The 15,400-nt window shown below is 40.8% G+C and overlaps 1 protein-coding gene and 1 long non-coding RNA gene across 2 annotated transcripts in view; one reads left to right on the top strand and one right to left on the bottom strand.

The window, feature by feature from the left end:
• Positions 1–3,214: 3,214 nt before the first annotated feature.
• LOC109287519 (heparan sulfate glucosamine 3-O-sulfotransferase 1-like) lies at positions 3,215–5,565 on the bottom strand. Its single transcript, XM_019502676.1, has one exon. It carries the CDS (start codon positions 5,410–5,412, stop codon positions 4,483–4,485), a length of 930 nt encoding a protein of 309 aa, XP_019358221.1. The 5' UTR covers positions 5,413–5,565; the 3' UTR covers positions 3,215–4,482.
• A 3,997-nt stretch (positions 5,566–9,562) lies between these two features.
• LOC109287256 overlaps positions 9,563–15,400 on the top strand; it is a 12,200-nt gene continuing 6,362 nt past the window's right edge. Inside the window, exons 1-2 of the long non-coding RNA XR_002094795.1 lie at positions 9,563–9,654; positions 9,800–9,805. This is a non-coding gene — a long non-coding RNA (uncharacterized LOC109287256). The remainder of the gene's footprint in view (positions 9,655–9,799; positions 9,806–15,400) is intronic.

The raw sequence follows: 15,400 nt of genomic DNA, 5'->3' as shown, positions 1-15,400 counted from the left end.
TTAATAATGCAGCTTTTTGGTCACCGCTGCATATTGTGTAGCATCAGAAAGAATGGTCCCTAAGGCTTCCTCTGGAGCAAAAGGTTGGACACCTCCTGTTGACTTTGCTAAACCATAGGTACTACTGGATAAGCCCATTCTGCACATATCCATTTCTTGATCATTATGGAAAGAGAGAAGTCTGCTGGGCTTCTATGGCTTGGGAAACCAAGGAGGTACACCACAGACTGCTTTAGCTTTCAGTGCACCAGTGCTGTAAGTACACCATCTCCTAGCATACAGGGAAAACACTAGCACTGCCCTGCCTATTGATGAATAAACCCCCTGTGATTAGGCAGTTGTTGTCATGAGCTCACCAGGGGACCCTTGAATATAATAAAAGATCATGTGAGTGCCCATACTGAGCATCGTCTCTGGCATCCAGGGACTTGCCCCCTGCCCCTACCTTCTCAGGCTAGCAGAGCAGCATCTGTCACTAGTTACAGATGGATGGGAAAATACAAATGGCACTACAATGCATATGTTTGTTGGGGTTTTTGTTTTCGGGGGGTGGCAGGGCAGGGGTTGGGGAGGGGTGGGGAAGGGCAGCATTTTCTGAGGCATTGTATCAGCTCTGTCAAACCAATCTCTCCAGAAGGTAAATCGAAGCTTGCAGGCCCCTGAGGTGAAGTCATGCCTGGAGTATTGCAAGGTGCAAAAAGCCAAGAGCTAAATCCTATTTCATATTTTGCACCTAAATGGTATACATGCATTTATGTAATTGCAGGTTTTGGTACATATGCACTATTTTTAATTGAGGAAGAATAATATAACCTCAGCTTTTAGCCCAGTGGTTAGGGGTCTACAGGTAGCACAAAACCTAGATTCTAGGCCCTCCTCACCTAGAGATGATTACAGTTTGAACTTATGCCTCTGGCTTCCTAGAAAAGCACACTAAACATCAGGCCACAGGCTCCATGTTATTGAGCTCTCCTTTTGAAGCTAGCCAAATGGGCAGTTAGGAGAGGGAGTTGTGGAGGCTCAAGTACAAACCTGGTCTCTGTGGCTTAGTAGAGTGGATGATACCCTGGAAGTGAAAGGACCCTAGGTTCTAGTTTGGTTTCTGTACTCTTTGCGGTGCTATTTTAGCCAATGGAGTAGTAAATGAAGTGTGCAGAGTGCCATCCTGAAGAGGAGGGCTGGAGTATAGTCTGGGTGACGCCTAGTCTCTGGTCCAGTGATTCAAGTACCCTGTCTGAAAGCATGGAACCTATCTTAAGATTACCTATGTAAAATTTTGCCAGTTGCAAAATTGTTTGTGTGCTTCAGGGGCTAACCACTAAGCTACTATGCTAAAGGGTGGGAGGAGCACCCTTCTTACCCTACAAAGATAGAGTGATTTTATTTTGCTGGAAGAGCATGGGGCAAGTGAATTGCAAATGCAGTCACTACAACACCTAGGACCCACTCATCCACCACCTGGATCTAGGTTTTGTTGAAAGGTAGACTGAGAGCACAACTCTTTTCAAAACCCTCTGCGGGGCTCAGGGGCCCTATGCTATAGCATCTTTCATGCTTTTGGGGAAACTTTCAAGCTTGGACAGAAAACAATATCAGTTGGCTCTACCCCTTTCCAGTGAGACAGATTTATGGTTGGCTTGTGCACAGCACAGCATATGGTTGGTATTTGCATCCATGAGATGATAGGTTGGTGTCCACAGAACAGAATGTTCTAGAATCCAGTGCTCTAGAGTTGAGGTTCCATCAGGCTTATAACTCAAGGGCCCAGGATTTTAAAGGGGAAGTCTTCACAGTGATTCAAACCTCCCTGGGGAAACCAGAGTCAGGAAGCCATGATGAGGGCCACATTATAATTGCCAACACCACATATACATAAGCAACAATGGCATCATCCAGGACAGCTTGTTAGACATACCCACTAGGGCTGTGCAAAGCTTCGGTTGCTGATTCGATCTGATGGAGATTTGGCCTGTTTCGGTGACTAGATCTCTGAATCCAAATAGACTCAGGAGACCTATTAATTTCTCCAAATAGAATTGGAAGCCTCTGATTTCATTTGGAGAGATTTGATGATTCAGACATAGCTTTATATGCTTTTTCTACATACCTCAAGGTACCAGGCAGCTTGTGAACACTAAGATGGTGGGGCGGATGAAGCGTCCCACGGGAGCACATGGGGGTGGGGGCGGGGCACTCGGTGGTGGACCCGGAAGTGGACCAGAAGCACTTCTGGTCCACTTCTGGGTCTGCTGAGGAGTGTGTGGGGGACCCCCCTGGCAACTGGTGCCTCCTGGGTCTGGGGGAGCACCTGGGGTCCCCCTGCAGCCGATCACCAAGCAGCTAGTCCCCTGCGTGCTTGACAGCAGACCTGAAAGTGGACAAGAAGTACTTTCAGTCCACTTCTGGGTCCACTGCTGAGCATGCGGGGGGAGGGGGGCCTGCGCTCCTGTGGAATGCTACATGTGCCCTACCATCTCAGCATTTATAAGCTGCGCCTGGTACCTCGAGGTATGCAGAAAAACATATAAAGCTGTGTCTACGGCTGAATCGCTGCTCAGGTCCCTTCTGACGCTACAAACTATGAAACCATGATTCTCTGAATTAGAATTGAATCTTCAGAGTCAGATTTGGCTGAATCGAATCGGGACAGAGATCCAAATCAATGAATCGAATCACTGTCCCCTGAATCAGGCCGAATCTGAATTGAAAACAGCTCACTTCACACACCCCTAATACTCGCAGTGAAAATGTATCTGTGAACAATTACTTGAACATTCACATTTATTTAAATTAAAAACAGTAAGTAATCAATTTTAAGGCCAACAGGATCCTTGAGATCATCTAGTCCCATCTAAATCTAGTTGAGCTGGATCTAGCCTTAAGTCACCACTACCTATAACTGCAGCTGCAAAACCAGTCCATGATTAGTCGCATTGCACTTAACCATGAAGACATTCGGCTTGTACTTGCCTGAAACCAAGAATATTAGCTGATATAAAACATATTTTTTTAAAATCCCATATGGGGTAAAGTTTCTATGTTTAAATGAGTGATTTTAGAAAGACTTTTCAAACTATGGAACTGGGAATACATTTTTCAGGGTGACTATAACATATGGAAAAATACTCATTCTGGAATGTTTACAGTAGATTTTCTTCTTTGGTACTGATGTACTGAAAAGGTTGGAGCCTAAATAAAGAGTAAACCACCACAATGCTCTCAAATAAAAAATATATTATAAACAAACGATTCTTAATGCATAAGTATAGATTGACATGATTTTTTATAGATTATCTAAGTAACTCGTAGTTGATATCTAGATTATTGTGCGTCTATGATATACAATATAACATTAGCTTTGCTGAAATTAGCTTAACTTTGAGTACATCTCATGACCTGCAAATAGAAATTACAAAAATGTTACTTCATGCTTTGGAAAGTCTGCAATGAAAGGTTTTTTTTTTCAGTAAACTATGTGCCAAATTAGATGCATAAACTAAATCCATGAGATCAGTAGAACAATTAATTACAGAAATACAAACATGATTAATAAGGTAATACTGATGAGGAATAGTATTTTCCATCTAAAAGTAAAGTGACAAAATTTATATAGTTAAATAATTATACAATTGCTGCTAATACGATCATTCTGTTGGCAGGTTTACAGTTTAGAATGCAGCTCAATATTGCAGATTAAAACAAGGCTTTTTGAAATCTTTTCATTTCTTGTATTTAGAATACCAACATTATAAAACTTCTCCAGGCAGTTAATTTCTGCAACCTATTCAAAGGTTTTACAGTTGGATAATAGCGGTGTTATTTAATTCTAAACACCACACAGATGGGGAACCTTAACATATAGCAAACTGGCACTGTTAGTTGTTCAAAATCATTGATGGACTGAATTTCTTCTCCCGTTATTATATAAGTTATGTAGGTAGGATGTGCTTTACATTAATAACTACTTTAGCAGTTTTCAACTGTTTAGTGGAACCACTTTCAGAGTCTCCTGTTCTACCATATGTCATTATTTTACTGTATGAAAATCCTAGAAATCTATGCCACTATCATGGTGCCTGATATAAAAATACTAACAACAAAAATTACAGAACAATTAGAATAATACCATTTCAAGCTATCTACATTTCTTATAGTTACTTTTCCAAAACAACTCAACTCTGGTCCCAATAATACAAGTGTAAGCCTGGAGTAACCCCACTGAAGTTACGGGATTTGCACCAATTTAACTGAGATCAGAATCTGGCCTACAACAGTTATATACAAATATATCAAGCTCATTTCACCCATACTTAAAGTGTATCATTACAACGAATGGACATGTTATTCCCATGAAATGAACTATATTCTCTGTTTCCACATAGCCAGTTTTTAAGTTTTCTGTATGAGCACCTGCAGTTTAGAAAGACAGGTTTGAAAATAGTTTATTTCAGGATATATTAAGAAACATTTATTCCAAATGCATTAATGCCAGTCAAAAGAATGATTAATCATTCTGTAAAATTTGGAATTGTGCTCTCTGAAGTAGGAGTAAAGTTGATCTAAAACAGTACTGTTGACAACAGGGTGGGGGCGCCCTTTGGATTCATGTAAACATCTCTCTCTCCCATCACTTCGAATGCAATAGAATCCCTTGGTTTGGTTAAAATAAAAATTTGAAGACATAATTCTGGAAGGAAGATTAAGAAATTTTTCCACTTTTTGTAACTCAGGAAGAGGGTCTTTGATTAAAGTATTTCCATCTACTATGTGAATCTGATCCAAGCTGAAATGCTTAAGCCACTTCTCCATATGGATATCATATAAACTTCTCTGAATAGCCTTGTATTTGGTATTAAGTGCTCCATTTTTTATAACAATTTCTTCAAAGGGCTGAACAGGCTTGTGGCTTTCTACTCTGTTGTAATATACTTGGGTATAATCAGATATAACTCTCTCAGTGGGGTCTCTTAGAATGAGCAGCAGTTTAATAGAGCTATTCATGTCATGAATTCTTTCTGGAGCCTGTGGAGAAGTAAAATAGCCTGGTGTTTTCTCAATAGTAATTTGATTTTCATAAGAAAATGGCATCAGACTCCTATACCAATCTATTCCTTTCACATAATTTTCATCCCAGTCAAAGAAGTGGACTTCTGTAGCTGCTACCACAATGTTAGGATGAATATCCAACATTTCTAGTAAAGCCCTGGTCCCTCCTTTACGAACTCCTATGATGATTGTCTGAGGTATTCGTCGGCTTGTCCCAGGAGGTCTCACTTGTGTTGAATAATGTTCGCTTTTATTGCTGAATAATCCTACTTGTGACTTCAGTGTCTCCAAAAGTGCCCCATTCTCAACAGGAGCACCCTGAGTATAAGTCAGCAAAAGGTAAGATGACACTAGTAGGAAGGCCATGTGGAGAAGGATAATTAGTTCAAAATGCTGTTATGCTTGACTGATGAAACAATGGGTAAATCCACTCTTGAGGAGTTGGTTGATGGAAGTGGGGGCAAACAAACAGTAAGTTTCTGAAGCATCTGCAAAATAAAAGACAAGTAATCAGTATTTCTGAACATGTACATCGATGTCCAGAGTCATCAAATAGACTTCTCCAACTGGTAATCACTATGTAGAAAACTTCTATGAAGCAGTTTACTTGCTCTGACTTTGTTTCAACAGATTAGAATGGTTCATTGATTTTTTTTCCCCTTTGCCTATGTTTGTCACCAAGGGTGGATGCTAAACCTGTGAGAATTTTTACAGCCTGAACGCAATGGACTGGGCTACAAAGAAAGCTGAAAGGTACCTAACTGTTTCTATATTCCTGGCCATCATTTCCTTGCTTTTACTTGTCTCAGTTTTCGTACTGCTCTTTGGGACATGTCGTTAACAATCGTTCTGAAGCATTTCTGAGTATCAGTACTCCTCTCTGGCTTCACAGCTAGGAAAATGATAATCAATCTAAGTAACAAGTGTCATTTTATGGATGCTTTTTATTTAGTCTTTTATGATCTATGGGCAGTGCAGAAAAGCTGTGTCTAGCAAGGTAGAAATAGTGAATTAAGGCACAATCTTGAATGCAAGCTCTTTCTGTCAGAAATCTGGGTTGATCAGCAGTGATATGAAAGAACTGTGATGTGTGCGCATGTGTGTCTCTGTAATTGGGAGTTTAATGCAAAGTTGGAACTTCAAGTGCATGAACAAAAAACCCCAGAAGACCTTCTGGGAGCCCTAAATTTTTTTGCTGGAGTAAGGGAAAGTTTGGTTACATCTGGGCTCTATTTAGCCTTAATCCAACCCTGAACAGAAGAAGAGCAGAAGGTGGTGGGGTTGGATAAAGAGAGGTCTTGGCAAGGAAAAAAAAATTTAAGAAACTGTGTGTGTTTATGTGTGCAAACACCTGTGCAAATATCATTATACATTTGCTAACATTTAAAAATGGCTTTTGCAGGTGATTCCTCTACATTGTGCGAAATTTAGCTGCAATAGAGCTGGTGTTACGGCATCATTAATAAAAGAATGATTAGAATCAATGCAACACTTGCATCAGAAAAATGGTGCTTGAACTGTAAGTATGGCATATTTAAAACCTGAAGTCCTTATTTAAACCAATTCTCATGGAAAGGACTCTGGAATGTTGTTCTATTCCTGGGCAGCTGTAAGATTTTACGTGGTAGCAAGCATGAGTAGTATATGCTATATTTTCCTTAATGTGAAATATATTTAACCCTAATACAGAGTGTGAAAGCAAGATAATTTGACACACTGTGCCTATAAATAGTGAAGTAATCTTAGACAATGAAGCACTAGTCAATTAAAAAACAAGAACTTTCTATTTTTGGATTCTATTTTAACTATCTCTGTCTCATTGTTATATCTGAATGGGGCCTCAGAGATGCAGCTAATATAGCTCCTTTTGCAGGTTCTAGTTTCAGTATCATGCTGTTCCCTTTTCTGAATATATTCGACATGTTATTTCAATAATTTCTTAGACAGTAACTCAAAGAAAGCATCCAGTTTCCATTTGTCATGGCTCTGAAGAGGATTCACAGTTTCCCTTTATTTTGTTCCTTTTAGCAACTGTTTAGCACAAGATACTGGCAGCTTGCAGATTTAAACATGTACTACAGCAATGTTGTCAAATATCTGGGAGGAGCCTAGCACTATACAAGTAAAGCAGTATATTCATAAATCAATATTCTAGGCATAATTATTAATGGTCTCATTCAACTATCTTTGATATCACTTGAAAAGACATCCATTCACTCCAGTGGGAATTTGATCTGGCCTTAAATTCACAGGAAACATTCACCAGCAAAACCACTGGACTGATGCTGAATCCTTCAGACTTTAATTTTACATATACCCAAAGCTGGTACTGTTTATAAACACTCTCCTTTTGTTTAAATCAATGCACTAAGACTACCCATATCAAAGCATTCCCCTGGTTCCCAGTGGATAACCCCATGGGCAGCTGCCAATTCAAAAGGAATGTAGTATATAAATATACACCTGTATTTATTACTAGATGAGCCCAAACTTCATCTGGCTTAGAAAGCAGTTACTGTATTTTAAACCAAATGCAAACTCATAATAAAAGTCCAAAGCAAAATCTCTCTCCAGTCACTCTCCAGTCACAGGATAACACTGTCATAATTCTCAGGGGGGGGGGTTTCTAGAACTACGTAAAGAAAAAGGTGAAATGTTCTTCCTCCTTCACACCTGCAGAAGAAACGTCATGCTTTATTACACAGCAGAAGGAGGAGGGAGGTGGTGATGTCTTCCTACAGAGGGTCTCCACAAATTCCAAGTACTCTGAACCTCAGCAGCAGACAGGGAACTTTAAAAGGGGAGGAGGGGCTACTAGTTTGGAGTGTGCAGCAGCTGTTATGGTCTCTTGCATCTGTATTCTCCTCTAGAGAAGGTCTATACTGGATATGTGCATCTGATATTGCACAGTTGAGCATTTCCCTGTTCACCTTCACTGTCACCACTCTCAACATAATTAATCTTGGTTACCTGAACACAAGGATTTCATCAATGAGTTCTAAGATGTTAGCATCCTTTGCCAGACAGTGGTACTGTAAAGAAATTAAGAGAGGACTAAATCCTCAGGAAGGAAGCAGAATAAAAAAAAAGAGAGTACAGAGGCATGAAAGAAAATTAGTTTTAAGGCATAACAACATATCATTTTTATCCCTTTTTGGCCTGTGCCTACTTATGTCTGAGTTACAAACTATCATCATTTTTACAGGTTTGTAACTATATTACACAATGTAAGTTAGTTACATCCACAAAGAACCCCCTCCCCATTACAAATTGATCTTTAAGTGTTAATATGTGGTGGCCAGAATCTGGAACCAATTTCCCAGCGTAGTGGTCCTCGCCCCTACCTTGGAGCAAATTCAAGAGGAGGTTGGATAATCACCTGTCTGGGGTCTTGTGAACCCAGCATTCATTCCTGCCTGTGGCAGGGGGTCAGGCTAGATGATCTGTCCAGGTCCCTCCTGACCCTAGCTACTATGAAACTATAATATCACATATGGTAACTGATTTCTAGTATAATGTTACTTCAGGGAAGCTAGTATGACCTAGTGTACACGCATAGGCCTGAAACTCAAAAGATCTTTGTCCTATCTTAACTCTGCCACTGCCATGGACCAGTGACTTTATGACATTTCAGTGCTTTATGCCTCAACTTTCCCAACATCAGTGTGGGCTAATGATTAGGGACCTACTTAACTTACAGTGAGACAAAGCTATTTTCACAGCTTTGTCCTACCACAGAGAGCCCATTTTTTGGGCATTTCTCAGCAGCCCTATCTCTTGGACCCTGCCCCCCCAGCAGTGATAGGTAGAGAGGCCCTGGGGAAGGGGGGGATGGCTACCATCTTGGCTGATAGCTGCCCCTCATCAAGGCCCACCCCTTGGAGCTGATTGGTATAGAGCCCTGGGTGGGAGGAGGTGGGAGGAGAAGCAGATGCCATTTTTTCTGCTGCCCCCTTTGTGCTGTCCCGACAGCTGACGCCTGCCCCCCCTCCCCCTCCTGGGCAGCCAGTGAGGCCTGCCTGGGAGGGGAGGACTTGATAAAGGCTTATTTTTATTAAGGGTTTTTTTGTTTTGTTTTGTGGTTTTGTTTTGGGGTTTTTTTTTTGCAGATTTCAAAGGTGAAACTGGATTTTGTGGGAAATCCCAGATTCATGGTTCCCATGATAGCTATGAAACCACAGTTTAGGTCAGTCACTACTAACAGTCCTTTTACATCCTTTGTATAGCCCTTTGAGATCTGGAAATGAAAAGTTATGCATAAGTGAACTACCAAAACCATGACCACCATCAGTACAAGATTTTGAAAAAAACTCCCCATTATAGCAACTAAATTATTTTAAAATATGTGTACCATCCACCTTTCCCCATCCACCTGCCAAAGGCTGAAGTCAATTACTTGAAACATACTGATGTTCCTCCCTATCGAAAAACTTTCTAAGAGGATGAAAGAATCATAAATGTTGTTTTTTTTCAGAAATTATGACAGTGGCAATTTTATATTTACTTATTTCCTATGAGTAGAATCATAGAAAATTAGTGCTGAAAGAGACCTCAGGAGGTCATCTAGGCCAACTCCCTACTCAAAACAGGACCGTTCCCAACTATATTGTTCCACCTAAGACTTTGTCTGGCTGAAATTTAAAAACCTGTGGAAGTTTTTGGCTGTGGAAGCAGGGGGTAGCTACCAAGGAGGAGTATACCTCCTTGGCTCACACTTGCAGGGAATCAGTTAGGAAGGTGAAAGCAGCTTTAGAACCCAGTCTAGCGACAAAAAATAAGGACAACAAAAAGTCTTTCAGGTATATAGGAAGCAAAAAGAAGGTGCAGGACAGCACAGAACCCCTACAGGATAGACAAGGGCAGTTGGTGACAGATAGGAGGGACAAAGCAGAGCACTTCAATGAGTTTTTCGACTCTGTATTCTTGAACTCGGATCTAGACAAATCTCCCAATTCAAGAGGGACATGGACAACCTTGAGAGGGTCCAGAGGAGGGCCACTCATATGATTAGAGGCCTGCAGGGAAGTCCTTATGAAGAAAGGCTGGGGGATCTGGACCTTTTCAGCGTCCATAAGAGAAGGCTGAGTGGGGGGATCTTGTGGCAGTATATAAATTCACTGAGGGGGTGGGTAGCAGGGAATAAGAGATGCTCTGTTTACCAGAGCACTCCTTGGAATAACCAGAAACAATTGCCACAAGCTGATAGAGAGTAGATTTAGGTTGGACATCAAACAGAACTTCACGGTTAGGGTTGCCAGAATCTGGAAGTGGCTTCCAAGGGATGTGGTGCTCTCTCCGACCTTGGGGGTCTTCAAGAGGCAACTGGACAAGCACCTGGCTAGGGTCACATGACCCCAGCACTTTTTCCTGCCACTGGCAGGGGGTCGGACTTGATGATCCTTTGAGGTCCTTTCCAAACCTAGCATCTATGAATCTATGCATCATCTATGAACCTCCAAGGATGGACATTCCAGAACCTCTCTGAGTAACCTGTTCTGGTGCTTTACTACCCACCCCATATGAAAGTTCTTCCTGGTATCTAACCTAAACTTCCCTTGCTGCAACTTGAGACCACTTCCTTGTTCTGTTATCTGCCACCATTGCAAACAGGCCAGCTCCATCTTTGGAACCCCCATTTAGTTAACTGAAGGTTGTTATTAAATCTCCCCTCAGTCTTCTCTTCTCCAGACTAAATAAGCCCAGTTCTCTCAGCCCCTCCTCCTAAATCATGTGCCCCAGCCTGCTAACCATTTCTGTTGCCCTCTGCTGGACTCTCTCCAATTTGTCCACATACCTTCTGTAGGATAGGGCCTAAAACTGGACACAGTATTTCAGGTGTGGCCTCACCCGTGCTGAATAGAGGGGAAGAATCACTTCCCTTGATCTACTGGCAATACTCCTAATATTGCAGCCCAGGATGCTGCTGGCCTTCTTCACAACAAGGGTGAACTGTTGGCTCATATTCAGCTTATTGTCCACAGTATCCCCCAGGTCATTTTCTGAAGAGCTTCTACTTAGCCATTCAGTCCCCAGCCTGTACCAATGTATGGGATTCGTTCCATCCTAAGTACAGGACTTTGCACTTGTCCTTATTGAACTTCATAAGATTTCTTTTGGTTCAGTTATCCAGTGTGTTAAGTCCCCAAATCCTAGCCCTACCCTCCAGTGTATCTAGTACTCCCCACAGCTTGGTATTATCTGCAAACTTGCTGAAGGCACACTCCATCCCATCTTCCAGATTGTTGATGAAGATACTAAAGAAAAATGGCCCCAGGACTGACCCCTCACACACTCCACTTGCTGCCAACTAGACATCAAGCCATTGAGTACTACCCTTTGAGTCTGGCAATCCAACCAGTTTTCTATCCACCTCCCAGTCCATTCATCCAACACATACATCCTTAGCTTGCTTGTGAGAATGTTGTGGGAGACTGTATCAAAAGGTTTGCTAAAGTCAAGGTATATCATGTGCACTGCTCTTCCCACATCCACAGAGCCAGTCTTTTCATCATAGAAGGCAATCAGGTTGGTCAGGCATGACTTGCCCTTGGTGAATCCATGCTGGCTGCTCCTAATCACCTTTTCCTCCAAGTGCTTAGAAATGGATTTCTTGAGGACCTGTTCCATTATTTTTCCAGGCACTGACGTGAGTCAACTGGTCTGAACTTCCCCAGATCCTCCTTCTTCCCTTTCTTAAAGATGGGCACCATATTTGTCCTTTTTTTATTCATCTTGGACCGCTCCCAAGCACTCTGAGTTTTCAAAGATGATGGCCAGCAGCTCTGCAATCCCATCAGCCATCTTTCTCAGCACCCTTGGGTGCATCCCATCTGGCCCAGTGGATTTGTACATGTCCAGCTTTGCTAAATATAAATACTATGTTTTATGAAGAGTTTGGCTCACAGTCCAGTTTTCCTGTGTTCTTACTTCCATCTGCCCTTTTTTTCATTTGAGACCCAAACATCCTGGGATATTTTTCTATAGTTTTTTCTTTCAACCTAATGAAAAAGGGTTCACTCATGTCAGCAAAAAATAAAGGAGAGTGCAGAGACTTATCAGTACCAGCCTATTAGTTTGCATAATCAGCCAACATGCAGTTAACTTATCTCTTTGAATAATTAATAGCATAAAAATAATACCTTTCTGATCTTTTTTACCAAAAACCTCATTAGGAGGTATTGGAATTGGAATCAACTCTGATTGATTCTGTTTCCAGGTAAACCACCTCAAGAAAGAAATTGGGTTATCCAAAAGACAAATTTACTTATGAAAAATTTTGCTTATTTTCTTTCAACATGGGAATCTTATATAATTCACTGTATATATAAAGTAGAGTTGCAAGGACATACCATGAGCAGGAAAATAAACAAATGCTTAGGCTGCTGATTCTGTAACTGGTTGTACATAAGGGATGCACACATGTATCCACTTGTAGAATTAGGACTTTTCAGAGAATGACAATAGAAGCTCGGCATCTCATTTTTGTAGTCTACTTTGAAGATCTCAGTCTACATTTTAAAAACTGCCTATTGTATTTTATTTGTTTATATTACCATAGTACCCAGAAACCCTGCTGAGATTAGAAACTCGTTATGTCAAGCATGGTCCAGATACCACATGAAGAGCTTACAGTCTAAATCAGCAACTCAGATAAAGGATGGGAAGGAAAAAAATGGGTACAGGGAGGTGGAAATTATCACTTAAGATGCCACAGGAAAGCTGGAAATTGAACCAAGAGCTGGACTGTCCTAGCCTGGCCAGGGGCTGGCCACCACTGCTCAATAACTAGTCAAAAAAGGATTCCTGTCCCTAACTATTGCAATCTGCAGATGAATTGCTGCTCAAGCTGTCCATTAACTATTGTGCCTATGCCCTGGGAGAATTGTTTTGTTTGGTCTTGTGGTTACTTTGATTTGGAGTAGGTTAAAATGTCATAGAGTTGCACCGTGGGGCACTTAACTGCATGTCTTTTGTTTATTTATCCTATTATTTACAACTTTTACAATCATTGGAGTTAACATATACAGGTGAAGTTCAACTGATGCAGCCACTTAGGGGACTAGGCCTGACAGAAGGATAGTAAACTGATAGTTTAGATGTTTCTCCATGCTTTAGGCCACAGATTCTGAGGTTCAGATGCATACAAAAATGTCAGCTCAAAGAATCCCTCATCTGTTATTTTGGGAAGGTTACATTTTCAATTTCAGCAGGTCAAGCTGGGACTATCAGTCTGTGGAAGGTGTGAGCTAAATGATAAAACAGGTAAGAGATTACTTGGTTCCGAACAAATGAAAAAAAATGTTCAGATAATGCCATGATGCCAAGGAGAGCCCCCTTTGTGTGTACTACTTGAAATTTGTCTATTTATGGAGAAAAGCCATTTCTTTGAAATGGAAATGAGCAGAATCTTAAAAAAGACAAATTTCCCAGTGTAAGTGAAAATACTATTGAAAATCTTTTTCATTCATTGAGCTGACTTTAAAAGAAAACATGGTGGAAAGCTCTTACGTAGGTTCACAAAATCCTAATTAAGCATGTGTAAGGGTAAATCACTACAGAAGGGAAAACAGTTGACTTTCAGACTTAACATTGCAGAAAGTTTCTGAGTAAACTGAAATCTGAGCCGGTTTAGTCTCATATGGACAGTTTTAAAACTAATTTTGAAAAACAGACATGCACATCTGCATCTTACTGTTGATGGTCATTCTTTTAAGTCTCAAGTGACACGTACAAATATGATAAAATTCAGGCCAATGTTCTTTGCATTGGAGCATTTTTTGTTTAAGTTGACTCAGTTTAGAGTTGTTATAGCTGTTTTGATACAGATTTTAGAGCAAACACAGGCATGAACTCTAGACTTAGTTCTGCTGCAATATACCAAACTGCCTGTACTTTCACCTTGACTGGAGAAAACTAAGTCGCTTAAAAACTTCAGAACAGTGAAACATGTTTTGCAGAAAAATGATCTCATCCTGATGTTTGCTCCCTGTAAGTTTGAAATAACTGTCTGGACTTCAAGTGCTTTACCTTGGATTTCTATCAGTGTAACAGAGCTCAGAGTGTGTCTCGAAGTCTTCCATTTTGGTAGAAAAGTATTAACAATTGGTCCTGTACATCTGTAGTAACATACCTATTTATAATATAAACATATAAGCCCTGTACTTCTGTCATTAACATGATCACAAATAGATCTTACAACATAGTACTGCATGCAGGTCCCTTTGAATTCTGTGATACGCTAGCTGCTCAATTTCCTGTTTGAGCCATTTATTTTTGTGACAACTTTTGTGATCAGGTGGTATTTCTGCGATTTGACTCTCCAACATTCAGTCTGTTTATTTTCAGATGAGACAGCCCCCCACAGTGAGAAATCCAAAAATCAGTGCACCCCCCCCTCTCTCCTACACCTTCAACACACTTGCAACATGGAAATAAATGTTGTAAGGGAATGTCTATACTGCTTTCAAGCATGCTGCTGAGAAGTACAGCCCTACTCACCCAATACTGCTCTGTATGTGCTCAAAAATAAGGCAGTGAAATACTGATCATTGCTAATCTTGGCCTTTGTTTCTGGTGAAGCAGCAGAATGTGACACCAGACAGGGGAGCCATATTCTAGGCTTGGAATATATAGAGGGGGAGTGGGTGGAGGAGTAGTGCTTCTTGGTGGTGCAGTCAAGAGCACTGAAGAAGCAGTATAAATCAATCCTAAATCCCTTGCAGATTTCTCTTATACTAGCAGAATCCCCAGGTGGTAAATTAAACAATCTGTCCAGGCACTTTCTACCATGAGGCCAGAACTGAGATAAAGCATCTGGTTCATAACCCTGTAAGACTTATGAACCAGAATACTGTGAACAGTTGTCCCACTTTACCTTCAATCTAATCCACCTAACTAAAGCAGCTGGACTCCAATTTGTACTGCATATGATTAAGTAGAGACACACTGACACCTTACAAATATTTTGATAGCTATTGCACACTTATTAAAGAGGAAGGCTAAAAAAAGTTCAGCCAGGTGGGGGAAGAAAGAAAGAAATTCTGTCTGGAATTGGAACCACTATAGTTATAATACCATAAAGACAGTCCTCACAAGATTTTCTGCTCAGTTTTACAGGCAATTGCTTGTGGTAGCATGAACGATGTTTGTGGATGAGCTGAAATTTTTCAGGTTTGCTGCGGGGCTCCCCAAATGAAACAGTAGCAGCAACAAAAGTATCAGGAAGCCTCCCTCAATTTTCCTTTGATTTGTATTGTAAAATATGTAGAAGAGGAACCATAGCAATAACCCCCAGCCACTAACTTCATTTTCAGTGATTTCTTCAATATAATGTCTAAGTCTAAATCTATTTCTG

This window comes from Gavialis gangeticus, unplaced genomic scaffold, assembly GCF_001723915.1.
Source record: "Gavialis gangeticus isolate Ggan-Ray unplaced genomic scaffold, GavGan_comp1, whole genome shotgun sequence".
In the NCBI taxonomy this organism is placed as follows: Eukaryota; Metazoa; Chordata; order Crocodylia; family Gavialidae; genus Gavialis; species Gavialis gangeticus.
Note: the sequence above shows the minus strand (reverse complement) of the source record. Positions and strands in the feature narration are given on the sequence as shown.